We start from the raw sequence: 17,635 nt of genomic DNA, 5'->3' as shown, positions 1-17,635 counted from the left end.
TTTCTTCTCTCTCCTTCCAGCCGGTGTCCATTTGTAATCTGTCAGTGTGTCACTTTACAGAAAATTGGGCAGCCCAGGTGGCTCAGTGGTTTAGCGCCAACGTCAGCCCAGGGCGTGATCCTGGAGACCTGGGATCGAGTCCCACGTCAGGCTCCCTGCATGGAGCCTGCTTCTCTCTCTGCCTGTGTCTCTGCCTCTCTCTGTGTGTCTTTCATGAATAAATAAATAAAACCTTTTAAAAAATTTACAGAAAATTTCCCATTCCTACTTTTCCCAAATAGTTCTAATTATTGTACCTTTGTCTTTTGTATAGGGCATAATGGGAGATCTCTTTTGGGGACTCTGACACTTTGGTAGCATACACAATTAGGTCTCAGGTAAAAAGCTTAAAAGGCGTAGGGATGCTCTAAAACAGTTTTAATACTCAACTTTTGAAAGAATTATTTTAGAGCTAAAGTTGTCTGAAAAATGTACTTATATAGAATAAGTTAATGGCTGACTTTGCCGAATCCATAAAGGGGTACTGCACTCAAAAGATAGACTGCGTGGGTATTTATCAGGCCTTCTTAGCATCCTTGGACAAGTAGGTCTCATGTATCTCTAGATAGCAATCATGTCTCTGTTTATTCTATGCCTTTTTTTAATAATGAAAGACCTTTGCTGAAATGAATAAAATATAGCTGGTACCAAGAGCAGAATATATTGTGTATTTTATGTTGTATATTAAGAGAGGTGAAAGGCAGATGGCGTGATTTGCTGGTCCCCAGAGCAGGTGTTCAGCAAATATCGGTGTTTAGCAAATATCTGTGATTGTGTGCTCAGCACCCACTCAACGTTGAACATCATATAAAATAGAGGTATATTTTTAAATATATGTACCTAACTTTAATTTTCATTTCACACTCAAAACTTCTGTACAAAAAGAGGCAAAGCAGGCAAAAAAAATGACAATGACTTTAGAAAACAACATATGACAACTTTAAAACAGCTTTGTGTATGCAACAGCCTTTACAGATGTAATGGGGAAGTTAAGTTCCAAAATGTTTGTTCTTTAAGATAAAATTCCATTGTTTATTCTTAATATCTAGAAAAATTTGTAGCTGTTTGGATACAAGATTGAATGAGAAGTCTCTGAATTCTACTGCACAATTGGATTCCAAGATTGGGTAGGCTTCATTTTTCTTTTGAGGAAGCATGATTATTATTTGTTTTACTTAAATGTGATGATGTGTCAAAAACCTCAGTTTACCATTAATGTCTTGATATAATGATGATGACTAGAAGCAAATAATAAAGCATGAGATTAACTAACAATTAAGATATTACCATCAAGACTTTCTTTCTGGTTGTTAATAAATACTCCAGCCCAAATGGGCTACCACAATTCAAAAACATTCATTGCCACTTACTTTTGATTAGTAGTTCTTAATGATGCATGAAAAACTTCTGAGAACAAAGTTATGATGCCAAAGTAGCAGTGCATCTGAGAAATGTAAGTTTCACCTGTTGCCTGCCCCAAAATAAATATCTGAGTAATGGAAAACACTGTTTATTTGAATACTATGAAACATCAAATATGAAATATAGTTAACATCGACATGGATACTGTGGCTAGCACGTTCCCCTAAACCATCCATGAGTCTTGAACACATGTGCATGCAGCACACACAGAAAAACCATGATTGTTCGTGGCCTCCTGATGCCTGGAGGACAGTTTGTTAAAAGAATTTGTCTCCCACGGTAGCTTAGGGATGGACCCAAGATCCATTACCCGTTAGTGATCACAGACATTCAATTAACTTGTCCTCCTGATAATCAGAGGCAATAGTTCAGGCCCTAGGCTTTTGAAAATCCATGTTTAAGTGAATCTTAGCTTTGAAACAAGGTGGCCGGGCTAATTTGGGGCAGGCCAGCAGCCCCTCCCATATGTTTGGTCCCATTTGATAAAAGTCTAATTAAAAATTATAAATGTGCTCAACTATTTACTCTGCAAGTCCTTTCCTGTCTCCAAGACTTAAGCTCCTCACCCGATAAAGGAAACAAATGGACTCAATGATGATAAATATTGAGTGCCTCTATAATTCTTGTCTTGACAGTTGCTGCTTAAAGATAATATGTGGCTGCCAAATTGAACATTTCTTAAGTTGAACAGTCAATGAATTTGTTTACCCATTGTTACCCCATTTCCTGGCTTCTTCAAAGGTGTTAAAATCCCTAGGTTTGAAAAAATCATGAAGGCCATCTAAGTGCATTTCTGTTCTGATGAGAGAACCACTTTCTCCCCACCCAAGCAGCTGTACTTGTTCAGCTTGAAAAGTTCTAAGGAAAAGGGTCTTTTTTTCTTTCTCTGTTGACTGACATTTAGATATAAACCAGAGAATCTGTTCTGCCACTTGACTGGGTTTTTTTGTTGTTGTTAAAAATAAAGCAAAACAAAAGTATGTTTCCCTTTTTTTTTTTTTTTTTGGAGGACTCAAGAGAATGCCAGTTGGACACTAAAGTCTGGAAATCAATTGTGACAGCTCATTCTTTGGGATATGGCGAATGAAACCCTGATGTACCCATGCCCAACTTCTGGGATTGTCAATCACTGGGCAGCTCTTTCCTTCTATTAGAAATAGGCAAGTAATAATATAAACCAGACTGAAGATTGACTTAAAAGTGTCCAATCTCATCCCATAGTACATATGCATAGGCCACTTGGTGAAGAGGGAAAGAGTCAGGAGTGAGGGATCCTGGGCTCTAGTCCTACAGGGAGTTCATCACGTTTGCTACACCCTCCTCTCATTTTTCCATGGAAGGTTGGAATAGGAGATTTACAAGATTCCATTATAAGCTCTGATCTGCAGATCATAGGCCTTGTCATATCTTCAATCATTAAGAAAAGGTGGGGTGATGCTTCCTAGACTGTACTTACGAAGGAAGCATAACAGAGTCAGTCATTGTATTGGCTCATTGCTTTGTAGGGCTCTTGGCGATCATGTTCTAATTGCTCATTTTATAGATGAAGAAAGTGAGACACAGAGAACTTAAGTGAACTTCCAAAGATCACCTGGTGGATCAATAAGGCTAGGACTAAGTCCAGGTACTCAGACCAAAATTTTACACATTGCAACAAGCTAGCAATATGGTCAGGGAGGAGCTACCTTTTAAATAGTAGGGAACTGGAAAATGTAGGATTTTCCCCCTCTGAATTCCCCAGTTTTCTGGTAATCAGTGAAGTACCCTAGACTTTGGTTGCCACATATCAGCCCACAAAGGACAGGGCTCCTTTTAGGAGGGGCTGTGCAACTAGCACCTCACAGACAACTGGAGTGTCAGCAAAATTACCCAAAGCCAGAGGACTGAAGCAGAGAGATGACTGTCCCGTTGCCTGTATGTCCTTCCTCTCAACCTGTCCCCTACTTCCAAGACAACCACCTTCACAGCTCAGCTATGACAGCACATCTATGTATTCTCACTTCTTTCTTACAAACGGCTTCAAGCACAGGTGATTTACCTCTTGCAGAATCAAAAGGGGATGTTAGAGGAATATAAATCCAGACAGAAGGGGATTATGTTGATAAATAAAATACGTGCAAACAAAAAAGCTGCACATGTGGTTTGCAGTCTGAGGAAAGAGAGGGGGGCGTGCTGAATTCAAAACACTTGAGTTTGTGTCTTCACATGCATTTTTCTTTTCTTGGATTTCTCTCTCCCTCTGTCAGGATAACAGTTGTGTTTCTTGTAGCCAAGCTGACACAGGAAATCAAATACTTTGTATTTCTATAAGTATACTTCCCAGAGAGATTACACATCTAGAATTAAAACACTACCACAAACTATTAGGAATTTTGGATTGTTACAGGTGTAGTTAAAGGACTCCAGTAGTAAAGATCAATTATCTCCAAATTTTGGCCTTGGAGAAGAGGGTTTTGTTTTAGACATCAGAGGTAAGGCTCTCAAGTCAATTTATGCTCTGCTGGGTCGAGTCAGTCAAGATACAAATTAAAGTCCGTATATTTCAGTGACAAGAAGGAAACGGTTATGTAAATACACAAGTATTAACATCAATCTGTATTAAATTATGTAAACATATACATCTTCTGAGGTCAGTACATAGATCCTCTTCTTTGAGCAGAGCTCTACTGAAGCATTGCTCGAATCTGTTTGGAAGTTGATTCATCATTCAAGTGCTTTGTAGTGAACCTGCGTGGAGAGAAAGTGATGGGGGTCAGTGTGTAAACAGTGCTCTGCCAAAGCTGCATGATGACTCTCAGCCCGTCTTTACCTTGAGAAACACAATGGATATTTATAAATCAAACTTGAGCTCGTTCCTTAGACAAATAGCCACACTCTGATGCCCAGTGTATTCTCAAATGCATTTAATATTTGATTCTTTTTCCCAGAGGAATTTTGTATTGTGGTTATTCAACAAGCAGGCATTTTATCTAATCAGAGAAGTGAATGGAGGAGATACAAGCAATCGCATTTTCCAGGGAGGTAGACTTCACTTGAAGGAGTGCAGCATCTCACCCTTCTAGGCTCCTCCTGCTGACTTACAAATCTCAGAACATGGATCTCTATCGATCGATCACAACATTACCCCTAAAGGTAATGTTGATGGTTTTCTACTTTCCTTGGGGTGCTATGCTCATTGCCACCACAAGGGGGCACACGTGCAGATAAACAAACCAAAAAAAAAAAGCTGTGCAGTCAACATCCTCACATTCACCTGCCACAGGAGTGGTTTATGAAAAGGAAGGAAAGAGGAATTAACATGTCATCAAACCTTGCCAAGTCCTAGGCACTTCGTGTAAGCTCTCATTTCACCCACACAGTTCCTGCCTCCATTTTGCAGGTGAGAAAACTGAGATTCAGGGAGGTGAAATGGCCCTTTTCAGACCACAGATCTGACAATGACTTGTGAGCGAGACTGTGGCTTCTGATTTGGACTCAAGTGTGTCTACCTCAAAAGCCAGCACGCTCTCTGTTCATCATAGTACCTACAAGAAACCATGGGACTCACTGCTCAGCACAGTGTCCTGCTCTTCACCAAGCCTGGCTTGACTGAGTGAAGCCGGAAAGTTAAAAAAAAAAAAATCAGGCACCAAAATCTGACTGTGTACGGGAATCCAGGCTGCCATGAAGTGGGCACCAATGGAGAAAAGCTTCGTTCATGCATGGAATCTGGAAGGCTCCTCTGTAAATGCTACCTTTTCTGAAGAATGATGACCTAGCAACTCCACAAAACGGCATCAACCTCAGTTTTGTTCATTAAATGTGTGGCTGTTTCTTCATTTATTAAATGGGGATAGAGATCACCTTCCCTCTCTGAGTTGTGATAATTAAATGAGACAACGTGCTCAGGAGTGGAGTAGAAGACATGAGTGTTGTAAACAGGGAGAAGATTATCGATCCGTTCCACTTACACTTATTGATCACTTACTGCATGCACAGCATTGAGTGGAACTCAGAAAAATCAAAGATGAATAAGACAGCGAGGACCATAAACCTTCCAGATTGCAATCCAGCATTGGAATGATTTACGTCATAGTATGATTCAACAATTTCCTGTAGATGTGTTATAGCTAAAAAATAAGAATCCCTTCTCTGGAGTATATGAAGCACATGTATCTTTGGAAGAGAGGCTGCTTGGACATCAACTGTCAGCAGTGAGAAGCTGACATGAGCCATAGCTGCCAAATGCGTGGGCATCGAGACAGGGTAGATCAGGGTTCTCAGTTCTGGTGCTGTGTATGCAGGTCGTCCAGAGAGCTTTAGAGCAAACACAGAATGGACACCTGAGTCCCCAACCTGAAGACTCTAATTCATTGGGTCAGGTTGAAGCCCGAGCATTAGAGTTTTCAAAAGCCACCCACAATTCTCACGTACAGCCAAGTGAAGGGGAAGCTGCTGCTTCTGAGGAGTCTCCACTAACTACAAGGCAGTGCAGCCTGGAGTTAGGCCCGTGGCCTATAAGGTCACATCGACCCAGGGTTAGGTTCTAGCTCTGTCGTCTGCTGTGTGACTTTGGGCAAGTTATTTCATTTCCCTACATCTCAGTTTCTTCCATCTGTAAAGAGGCCATGATAAAAATGGTGCTGACTTCAACTTCAATCTTGGGTGTTGCCAAGATTAAGAATGTGAAGGTACACATGGGCTTAAGCCTGGTGCTCTAGTGCTTGGTCCCTAACAGCATCTAGATCTGAATTCTCTCTGAAGGGTCACAAGGGGCTGAAGCTTACCTGAGGGCATTCAGCAGCCCCTCCACGCTGTCTGGGGCCTGTTCCTTCAACACCTTTATGCAGCCTTTCATCTGGGAGGAGAAAGCACAACATTTTGTTAGCACCTCAGCAATTGTGTCCATGACAATATCCGCTCACACTATCATCTATCCATGTTCAGATCACATTATGTCTGCCCAGGGGAATCAGAATGACCAATAGACCTCCCTGCTCCCTGTTAGTAACTTGCTCCTAAGGCGCTTCTAGAAGTTGTGGATCACTTTTTACACTGTACTGCCGTTGAACATTTCATGTGTCTGGCATTTGGGCACAAAGACCTGGGACAGTGATCTTGTCTTGTGCACTAGAGCCACATGCAGGCCTCTCCCCCCAATAGCTGCTCAGTGGAGACTGCATGAACTACAAACCTGATGATTTTATGCCATCTGTCTTTCCAGGATGCTATTCCTCCTTTAACTGTTTGACTGGCAAACCCTTAACTTTTTAAAAATTTAATTTAATTTAATTTAATTTATTATTTTTTTAGGGCACAATTAAAGATCACCAAAACCAGGAGGCCTCTGTGTACCTCATTACCTTCATCAGGTGGAAGTAACCAGCACCTCTCTGTGCCCCTCATAGTATGGTGGTGTTTATCAGACAGTCTTGGAGATTTTAGTGCCCAGAATATTCTGTCTTCCTCACTAGGAAGGGACTGGTGATAGGCAGAGGTTAAGAACATGAACTACTTGGAGGTGGATTGCTTGGGTTTCCTCTATCCTTGCTTATTAAGTACCTGAGTGAACCTGGGCAAGTTCCTTAGTTTTTTGTGCCATTGGAATATAACTTACTCATAATTTGGGAAGTGTATGAAAACTAAGTTTATATAGATCGCATTATATTATGCATATCCTAGAATTTTTTTTTTTTTTTTGACAAAGCAAGCAAGCATCTTCCCACAAAAAACTCAATCGCTCATTTTAAACTCAGATGTTCACGTTCGGTATTGAATTTGGGTGGACCAAAGACCTCTTTGTAAGGGTCTCTTTCAAATATTTTGTGTGGGTATACTCGTGGTATGTAGGAGGTTTTATCTTATGGCCTGAGAGATCCTGGCAGATTGATGGGGGTAGCCAGAAGCACAGGGTTGAGAATCATTTAGGGGTCACATAGGGGCTCATCGAGAAAGAATGTCATGGTCAATCAGAGATGTCTGTCATGATGTTCTGCAGGATAGGCAGAGGTTATAAACAAGCCAGGTATGTGCCATCTTGAGCCTGCTCACTTCCAAGAATGGGATCCAGTCCAGGGATGTAGAGATTTGGTTCCTTTTGAAGTTCAGCTCCTGATCTAGTGGTAGAAGAGAACCCCGAGGTTCTCTGATAAGTACCTGCATACTATCAGGAAATCAAAGAGGTAGTGGTTGCTTCACTCCAGCCTGGCTTTCTGGTACCCAAGAATGGTGTCTCTTCTTTCAATGACCCAACTCTTCTGGGTCTCAGTGACTGTGCTCTGATGACTCACTGCTCCAGGAGTCCTCTTGGGAAAATCCTACCCTTCTCCAAGGTCTACCTCAAATATCACTCTCTGTCTCTTCTCTAAGCAAAATAAGCTTCTCCCTAATCTGGGTTTCCAGGGTATGTTCTTTGTAAGTGTCTATAATGAATGACACTCAACTCAAGGCTTCACAGATCAATATTTGTTTTTTCACAGCTGATGATACTCAAAGGTTTATGAACTAGGTGCCCGTAACTGCTGTCTTAGTAGCAGACTGGTATCTGAAGGAGCCCCTTGATGTCATTAAAGAAAATGGCCCATCTTGAATATATGTGTATTTGGTAAACTTAAACTTTCTTAGAGAAACGTACAAACTTCAGTATGAACAAGCTTTTCTTAGTGAGACTGAAAAACAGACTTCATGAAGACTAAATGTGGTTAGATTTAACATGATATAATGATTATGACCTCAACAGAAAGACTCAGTAAATGACCAGCAAGGACAAGATTTTTAAGGGTTAGCGCTAACAAGCCATACTTGTACCCTGTGTATTTTTAATTGTTGACTCTGTGACAAGTTAACAAGTGGCTCTGGTAAATGAGAATGTCCTATGAGTACTAAGTAATAAACTTAATCCACATTCAAAGATATTCATGGAGTTATTAATAGAGTTATTTATATTCAACCTCATATTAATAGAGTTATTTATATTCAACCCATAGTAAAACAAATGTTAAAGCCTCACAAAGAATACAGTAAAAATGTTTATTGGTATGAAAAAAATAAGATATAATTGCTATTTTAAAAGAGCAATTATAGTAGGGTGCTGATTTGTTAAGTACATACACACATGCATATACGCAAACATCCATATAAAGGGAAGGGAGGTAGATATGCTGCCATTTTGACGATGGTCATCCACCTATGGTAAGGTTACTATAGATACATTTAATTTTCCGTAGTTTGATTTCTTACATGTTCCTAATTCTTTTGTACCAAATCCTTTTTTCTCTTGGTAAACAGAAAATAACAAAATAATAATTAAAAAACAAAGACTCAATGAAGAACCATGACTAGCTGTGCTAGAAACCCAGACCTTCAAAATAAGTAATCTAAGTTGCACTTTAATTGATACATTTCCTTACAGTCTTTGGACTTGTGGTCCCCTCTTTCTGTCTGCATTGAAGACTTTCTGTCTGCATGGTACTAAAGTATCAGAGATGTTGTTCCGTGCAGATGAGCGAAAACTGAGCATGCTCCCTAAACTTAGCACGGTCAGAATAAGTTAATCCCAAAAGGGCCTACTCTGCCCTAAAAGGGCTTTATATTAACACATGGGATATACTATTGGGTTGATGCTGCAGATGAGAGCTAAGAGATGTGTTTTATGCTACAATTGACAGAAATCATTTGTACACCAAAATCACGTGTTTTTCCAGTTATATTCATTCATTCAGTAAAAACGGTATGGAGTATCTATTGAGTGTCATGCTCCATGTCAGGTATAACGTTAGGCAGTAGAGCAGACGTGGGGTATACAGATCATGGTCTCTGCCCTTACAATCAAACTTGGAGTCTATGAGGGAATATCAGAAAATCCAAAATGGCAAGTGCTCTGGGGGCCAGAGGAGAAAAAGAGGTCCTAACCATGCAGGGTCCAGGAGATGTGTTCCTGAATGAGGTGACATTTGTTGAATGTTTTAAAGGAATCCACCCATCAGAAAGAAGGGAAGGCCCTCTGGGCAAGGAAGAGGGTTCAAGCATATTCCAACGACAAAAAAGGGCATGGCAATTGGGTAGAGCCACTGGTGGGGGGTGGTAGGAGAGGAAGTTGGAATGTTGTTTGAAATTTGACCATGGTGTCTTATAATCCAAGATCTCCCAATGCTGCTCACTTTAAGACACATATAACATATATATATATAATATTTAATATATAAATATAAATATATATATAAATATATATAATTTTTTTTCTCCATACGGCACATTGGGTCCCCTGAAGGGGCAGTTTGTAACTAAGTGACCATTCACATGTGCTCAGCAACTCTGCAGGCTGAGGGGATTAGTATCTCTGAGCTCTTGCTATGATTTTTTATTTTTTGTCTTGCTATGATTTTTGATTGGATGCTTTGCTGTAGGCACATGGAAAAGATTAGACTCCTTGCTATGAGGATAGCTGCCAGGAGGGGGCTTGCATCTTGGAGAGATCCCTCTCAGCGGTGGATGGAGGAGAGAGAGAGAGAGAGAGAGAGAGAAGCAAGATCTGTTTGGCAACATGCACGAGCTCTTATTTGGAAAGCAGAGTTCATAACTATTCTTACATCGATCTTGGATGTCTTGCAGAAAGCTCCCACGGGATGGACGTGGTCATAGAGGATGATGACTCCCACCATCACCCTCATGCAGAACATCAGCGTTTCTTCGCTTGTAAACCTACTCCGGTACTCCCTGGAAGAGAGAAGAAATGCAGCTGTGTTACCTCCTTGCCGGAGCCCGTTCATTTCTGGCTACTTTAGACTCCTCCAATCATCTCTTGAGAACAATCTCAGACCTGCAACAACCAGGTTAATATGCTCTTAAAGAAGCCCATGATGATAATTCTCCTTGAATCTATCCAACCAGCAATTCAGTGTGAAAATAAGGTAAATTAGAGGGCAGGAAATTCTCTTCTCTTCTGCCCTTCAGCAGGCCAGCTCATCACGTACATCACTCCCCCCACCCATCAATCTTGAATATTTTATAGCAGGTCCCTCTGGCTGTCCAAGATTATAGAGAATAATGGCTTCATTATGGAGAAAAAGAATCAGGCTCATTTCTACAGAGCAGCTATCATGTCTCCAGTCAGAGTAACTTCCTTTGTTAGGACACAGGCTGTGGATTGAATTGGATTGGCAAAGATACATAAAAAAAATTATGTACCATTTCCTGGGCTGGGAGTATTTGTGGAGTTTGGATTTTGTTCCCTTACTTTAACAGGGTCCCTGATGCTCCAGATAACTCAAGATAATTCTAGAGGCTTTCTTAACATCTATTTCATTATGAATTGGGCACTCAATGAAGATGATTACTATTTCTGTCTTGGAATAAGTCTTAACTTTGGTATAAGTGAAATATTTGCAGTTAACACCATCTTACATTTGAACAGAGGAGCACATTTCATAGGGCACTTTTGAGGTCTCTGGCCCTCCCAAGCCCTCGCCACATAGATGACTTTACAAGTACTTCATCAGATAAGGAAACCAAGGTCTGGGCAGGCCATACCACCCGTCTAAGGGCACAGATGTAGCTAATGAGATAACCGGAACCCTGGCTTGTGGTGTGGACTTCCTCATCACCACGCTGCCTCGCCATTTACAACCTCTGCCACTTCTCAAATCCAGCAACTAGTTTGAGTACAAAGAAACTGCTGAGAGAGGGAGACAGAGGGAGAGGCAGTGAGGGAAGAGAAGAGAGAAAAAGAAAAGAGAAGGAAAGAGGGAGAGAGGTGTCCATTATCATTCTTGCAACAGTCTTACCACTTCCGCTCTTCGTTCTAAATCTTCTATCAAACCCGTTCTCCCAATATATTTATAATACCCAGTCATGTAAGCCTCCTTCTGGCCCTTCCCCATCTTCTACAGCATCTTGGGTTTGAGTTCTGGTTCTGCCACCTAACAAGCTAAGCAACCTTTGGGAAGTCAGTGAACCAGTATGGACCTCAGTGTCTTCAACTACACAATGGGGCTGGATTACGTTTATCACCCAGAGTTCCTTATGAAATTAATTCAGGTAATATACATGTAAATGTTAACGTGCTGACCCAAATGTTACCACCACCACCACCACCACCACCATTGTCATCATCATCCTCATCATTGACCCCATCAATCATGTTGACAAGCTCTCTCTAGGTGAACTCTAGACCATGAATCCACCTCTGATTTCACTTACGGCGTTTCCAGCATGACTTTACAAACACTCGTCATCGTACTGAGGCAGTCTGTGGTGTTCTCTATTGGCAGGGTTTTGTTCTAAACGGGAGACACAAAAGTATGTTAGCCTTGCTAGCAGCTTTTACGTGCAATTAAGAGAAAAGCGCCTGGGTGCTCAGCCCCACTTACTTCGGAGACAAAGTGCATGGTGGCATTGCTAAGGGTTTTCAGCATTGGCGTGGCTTCTGCATAGAAGAGGGACATTCGATTGGCCATCTCATTATTGACTTCATTCTCAATGTCTAGCTGATGAAAATAAGAAGAGAAGATGCAATTGATAAAGACATGGTCAAAAATTGCCAAACAGCGTCTGCTGGAAACTGAATTACAGATGAGGACTGTCTTTTCCTTGTGCCCTGCCTGACGGGACAATCAAAGGAAGATGCGGAGAATGGGTGTACGGATCAGGGGCTCACATGCATGTTGTTGATGCGGTTGCGACTTATCGTCCTTCTGTAGTAGCTGAAGTCATTCTGAATAGCTGGGTTCCTCATCTGCAATTCAGAGGAGAGGAAAGAAGGTCACGACTCCGCATCACATGGAGGACATGCATCAGGAACCCAGACACTAGCCTTGGTAAATACACCAGGATGTCCCTTTGTTATCCAACAATCAAAGCAATTTCTAGTTAAAAATAAATACTGAGAGCCTCATTATTTTAATATATGCCCTGCTTTTACTATAAGATAGCTTTCAGGGAAAGGATACTTGTTCTTAATCAGGACAGATACTTGAAAAGGTTTCCTCTTACTGCATTTGGCAGATTTTGAATTTCCATGCCCAAGCCACCATCCTAAATCAGTTTTACTATTAGGGATGCAAAATCTCACTACATTATCTGTCTCCGTAGGGAAAGAGCTACATCTTACCCATCTAATCCCCACCCCACAGCATGAGCAGAGTGCTGGCACACAGTAGGTGCTCAGGACAAGTCTGTTACACTGTTGTAGCATATGTGGTCTAACCTTCAGTTCATCAAATCGAAGGGTAAAATGAAGAATTTCCGCAAACTCCTTTGCCAAGGCTTGCTCCCGCTCCAGGTGTTGGGTTGGCGTGTAGGGTGGACAGGTCAGAGATTCTAATAAACTCTGAAGAGCTTTTTCTGAAAGTCAAAGTGATAAATATATATTTGAGGTGGCCCATGGAGATCTTTCAGAAGAAAGCACAGTTCTTAGGCCCAGTTGACATTCTCAGAGATAAACCTGCTTAGATCTAGCTTTTCCATGTCTTTTCCCATAACTGTGTATAGGGTGATGTGTGTGGATAAGAGAAAGGAGCCCAGGCCCAAAGGGCTGCCCCTGGCACCCCATTGTGGGAGGCCCCCAGGGCCACACAGTCTTTTCTGTGTCTCTCAAAGCTCAATTCAACTCTCAGTGTTCTATAGTGCCAACTCCTACCACTGTTTGGAAACCACAGATACATGTTTTTGGGTTCTGTGCATGAGACAGTCACTGATGACGAGGAGAGGAGGTGACCTGGAACACACGGGTTAGATAATTTGCACTGCCCAGAGAGACTTTGGGTCCCTTTCCAGCTCCTCACGGCACCTACTCTCTAATCTAACCCAGCAGTACTTTTCTGCAACCCACTGCCATATCGACCTCTGTTACTGCCCTTGAAATGGTCTCATCACTCCCTCTTGTCTATCTCTATACATTCCCTCCAGTTTTCCCTTCAACATATTGCTAACAATATTGACTCATTTAAGCAATGCTCCATGGCAAACTATGGAACACAGACCAAACCTGGCAGATGGTCAATTTTTGCAAATAAAGTTTTATTAAAACATAGCCCCACTTTATTTCCATTCCTTAATGTATTAACAATGGCCTAATGAGCTACAGTGGCAGAGTGGAGTCAATGCAACAAATATTTTTGGCTCAGAAGCCTAAAGTGTTTATTATCTGGTCTTTGCAGACAAGTTTGCTGGCACTTGATCTACAGTCCCTTAATTGTCTTTTACAGCATCCTTACAAGGATATCTCTTATCTTTTCCATTTACGGGAATGTACTGCCTTCTAAGGTAGCCAGTTCTACCTTGGTCTGCTGTGACAGGTGGATCTTTGTCGTTCTGTTAAATATCTGGCTCATGAGGATTTCAGTTCATTGGGTCAAGATATACACTTTGAAGAAAGAGAAAAGAAGGAAACAGAGAAGAAGCTATCTGAGAGTCTTCAGAAGCTCTCTTTCCTTGAAAAGCTGTTTCAGTTCATTCAACCATTCCCTTTGGGTCTTAGCTTCAAGCTGTCTCAACACCATGACTATTATCCTCCCAAACTGTTTCAATTTCTCTGTTGAACTCTTAAAATGTGGCATTTGTTTACAGCAAAAGTAAAGTAGAACATGACTATCCCTTTCCTCATCCCAAATATAGTAATTAATGAAACCCCATATAGCTTTACACTTGGAGGAGTGGTTATGTCATATAGGCGCTATTGTTAGCCAGACTTTACTTTCATTTCTGCAAAGCCATCCTGTATCTGTACAGGTGTTTTTAAAGCTTAAAAGCAGGTCTGTCTTTAGAACGTTTGTTTTTCCTGTATTTTACTATATTAAATTTATCACGTCTCCAGCAAATCAAGTCCTTTTTCAGTTAGCAAGTAACCTGTTTGTTTCAACTTCTCTGTCATTCAGAAATGTGATCAGCCCACAAAACCGTTACCAGTGAGACTTGGCTGAGAACAAGACTGGAGGGACCCACCAGTAAAGACACTCTTGATGTGTGGATAACTGCAGGGGAAGCAACGCTGAGATGAATTTAAGGAAGTGAAAATGACAGGTGTTTCTGTCCATGATTGGCCTCTCCAAAGACACTCCCGATGGATGTAGACCATTCCCCAGCGCACTGAGCTAGTTCTTCCTAATCCTGTCACAAACCCCGTAACAGAACCTCACACACAGGATGAAAACTATAAACACATACTCACCTAGCCTTATGGAAAATTCATAAAATCTCTTTAGCCTCACGACCAGAGGACACACCGCGTTCCAAGCTTTTTCTTGAAGCTGAATGTCGTTGGGATTTTGAATCGCCTACCAAAACATGAAACAATCGTCTGTTTAAAAAGAGGCAAAAAGTACCCCATCAAAATGCCTTAAGATTGAGAAAGGATTTTGTTTTAAGAAAATACAATTCCTAGTATACTTTGCTAATGTGCTGTTAAAGTGACATGTGTTCACTGGACTGTCCTCCAAGATGCTCGCTTAGAATGGAGATTTGAGCCCTTGAACATAGTCCAAGTGCCCCTACAATTAGATCCTGCGGCATCTTGTTTCTCTTATTTTAAATGCAAAAAAAAAAAAAATTGCAAATCTAATTGGAAGCCATTTAGCCTTCCTCCATCACATTTTGATTCTACTGAAGTAGAGCCAGTGCTCATTAGAAAGTGCAGATCCTACAGATGTCTTCCTTTGTCTATAATGTGTGTCACACGCCTTCTGTTCTGTGATGTTACCTACCTCACCTAAATTAATGGTGACCCCTAAGTAGAAAGACTACCTCTCAAGAGGCTGTCACTTTCTTTGAAATGATGTTTTGTCTAGGTTTCAGCAGCTGAAGGATTACGTTAGTGGGATTTTTTCCCCGGAAAGATGGTGGCACTGGCAGTAAGGTATGTGTGTATGTGTTGATACTTCCACAAAACTAATCATGTCAAATAAAAGGAGTGTGAAGTTTCTTGCCTTTAAGGCATTATGAAGTCTTAAAAGCCACGCTGACAATCTTCTTCTTCTTCTTTTTTTTTTTTTTTTTTGTTTTGGTGTTTTTTTTTTTTCAGGGATTTATTTTTTTAAACTCAAGCCATTTCAAGATGGAGACCTGCAGGCTACTTAAAGCAAGCTAGCTTACAGCTGTCGTTTGTGATACTGTGGGACCTGACACAATTATTACAAGATGCTGGGGAATCTGTGCAAACCCAGATCTCATGATTTATATTTTTTTTTCCTTGTGACTTATATTTCAACTGTTGTCCAGAGACTTTATATGTATGTTTCCCTTACATGAAGTAACATGCTGATGAATTGATTGCTTAAACGTCAGTCCTCTGCTAGCAAAGGTATGACTGAGAGGAGAATGGCTAATATCTTACATGGTCTACAGTGCCGTGTACTCAGATTAACGTACTAGAATAAAGGGGGCCATTCATACTTTTGTAAAAACCACATTACCCTCCTTGTTCTTCCTCGTACACTAGGAAATACTAGGGCTATTACTTAATCTTGCTGGGTGTGTGTGCATGTGTGGGTTTCCCTTCTCGTCCGAGGGTCTTGTCAGCTCAGTGTTATCATTGGCATACATCTCGGATCTCTGGCCCCGCGCCCTTGTAAGCCTGCAGGTCTGCGAGGATGCTCTCAGAATCCTGGAGGACGGCGCTGATCTGGTTCCAGATTTCCCTCTCTCCTTCTGTGGGCTGCGCATCTGAGCAGAAGGGAAACCAAAAGACACAGAGGGCTTGTGTTTACAAACGGCTTGGGAAGAAGATCGGCGTTCAGTTCCACCAGCTAGGCAGTCCTGTTTGATTCCTGTAGGTTTAGTCTTTACTCTTTTTTTTTTTTTAAGATTTTATTTTTATTTATTCATGATAGACATAGAGAAGGAGAGAGGCAGAGACACAGGCAGAGGGAGAAGCAGGCTCCATGCCGGGAGCCCGACGTGAGACTCGATCCCAGGACTCCAAGATCACGCCCTGGGCCAAAGGCAGGTGCTAAACCGCTGAGCCACCCAGGGATCCCTTGTCTTTACTCTTTAATGTAATGAGCTGCTAGAAAAGGAAACTAACACAACTTCTGCCCGTGACTCTGTTCAAGACAATTGTCCATCTCTCTGCACACGTTACACCAAGGCATGTTGGGATCACTGCGGGCACCTTATTTGTGTAGAACATACTTTTTGCACACTTACGTGCTAAGTGGTTAACTGGGTAATATAAGGAATAAATATTGTCTTTGGGGGCCACATTTAAGAGGAAGAGCTACTGAATAGTTCTGTTAGGACTAAAAATTTGTGAATCTGTGTTTAGATGGGAAAAACAGCCCTTCTTCTAGAATTTCCATAGAAACAAAGAAGCTTAAAATATTAGGTAATCCTTCAGAGCTGGGACAGAGATGTATCCTTCTGGAACACAATTGATACAGAGAAAGCACTGAGATTTATCATCCACTGTGAACTCAAGAATTGCAGGAGGTTCAATTAGTTAATTAACTAATTAATTTCTTTAATAAGCTCTATACCCAATGTGGGGGCTTGAACTGATGACCTCAAGATCAAGAGTTGCATGCTCTACTGACTCAGCCAGCCAGGCGCCCCCAACAGGAGGTTCCTTTTAAAGACACTTGTACTGCTCATTTTGGATCTTGACTGTAAATTCTACCCACAAAAATAAGTGACACATTCAGGTTTACACAAATGAAGAACATATTCTAACAGCCACGGAAGCATCCCCTTAGCTCTGAATTCCCACTTTTATGCTGCATTCCTGTGGCCAGTATCTGTTCTTGTCCCCATGAGTATTTTGTGAAGGTTAGTGGGTGGAAGTCGAATGGTGGTAAAGGTTGGGTTTTATCTCCCAATACATATAAAATAGGTTATTTGCCCGAGCTAATAAGGAAATCAATCTCCATCCAAAACAAAAACACTGCTAATGGAGAAGGGCTATAGAGGTCATCTCCTAAAAATTCATGTTCAAAAGTCCAAGTCCTAAGGTAGTGAATTCTCTCAGCAGACCCCACTTATGTCCCCAGATCAAAACCCAGTTTGACTAGTCTTGGAGGGAGCACAAAGGGTTGCTACCTACCTGAAGAAGGTAATGATTTACTGAGAGTATGAAAGACAGAATTCAGGAGACAGGTGACATTGAAGTGAGGCGCTGACCGTGCTGAGTGGGCTTTCAAAAGGGCTGAGTGTCAGAGTGAGGGAGGAGCCAGACGTGGCTGCTTTGCTTCAGTTACCTCTGTTGGAC

General features: G+C 41.4%; 1 protein-coding gene across 4 annotated transcripts in view; it reads right to left on the bottom strand.

Moving 5' to 3' along the window:
- Window positions 1-860: 860 nt before the first annotated feature.
- The window catches only part of CYRIA (CYFIP related Rac1 interactor A), a 103,484-nt gene continuing 86,709 nt past the window's right edge, over window positions 861-17,635 (bottom strand). For all 4 annotated transcript variants that reach the window (XM_077844064.1, XM_077844065.1, XM_077844067.1 and 1 more), the window contains 9 exons: window positions 15,974-16,095; window positions 14,606-14,711; window positions 12,644-12,780; window positions 12,095-12,172; window positions 11,808-11,924; window positions 11,638-11,717; window positions 10,029-10,155; window positions 6,228-6,298; window positions 861-4,188 (listed from right to left, as the gene is read on the bottom strand). In XM_077844064.1, the coding sequence (XP_077700190.1) occupies window positions 4,125-4,188; window positions 6,228-6,298; window positions 10,029-10,155; window positions 11,638-11,717; window positions 11,808-11,924; window positions 12,095-12,172; window positions 12,644-12,780; window positions 14,606-14,711; window positions 15,974-16,095 (902 nt within the window). In that variant the 3' untranslated portion in view covers window positions 861-4,124. The remainder of the gene's footprint in view (window positions 4,189-6,227; window positions 6,299-10,028; window positions 10,156-11,637; window positions 11,718-11,807; window positions 11,925-12,094; window positions 12,173-12,643; window positions 12,781-14,605; window positions 14,712-15,973; window positions 16,096-17,635) is intronic.

The sequence above is a fragment of the Canis aureus genome, chromosome 12 (assembly GCF_053574225.1).
Source record: "Canis aureus isolate CA01 chromosome 12, VMU_Caureus_v.1.0, whole genome shotgun sequence".
NCBI lineage: Eukaryota > Metazoa > Chordata > Mammalia > Carnivora > Canidae > Canis > Canis aureus.
This window is presented reverse-complemented; position numbering and strand designations above follow the sequence as displayed.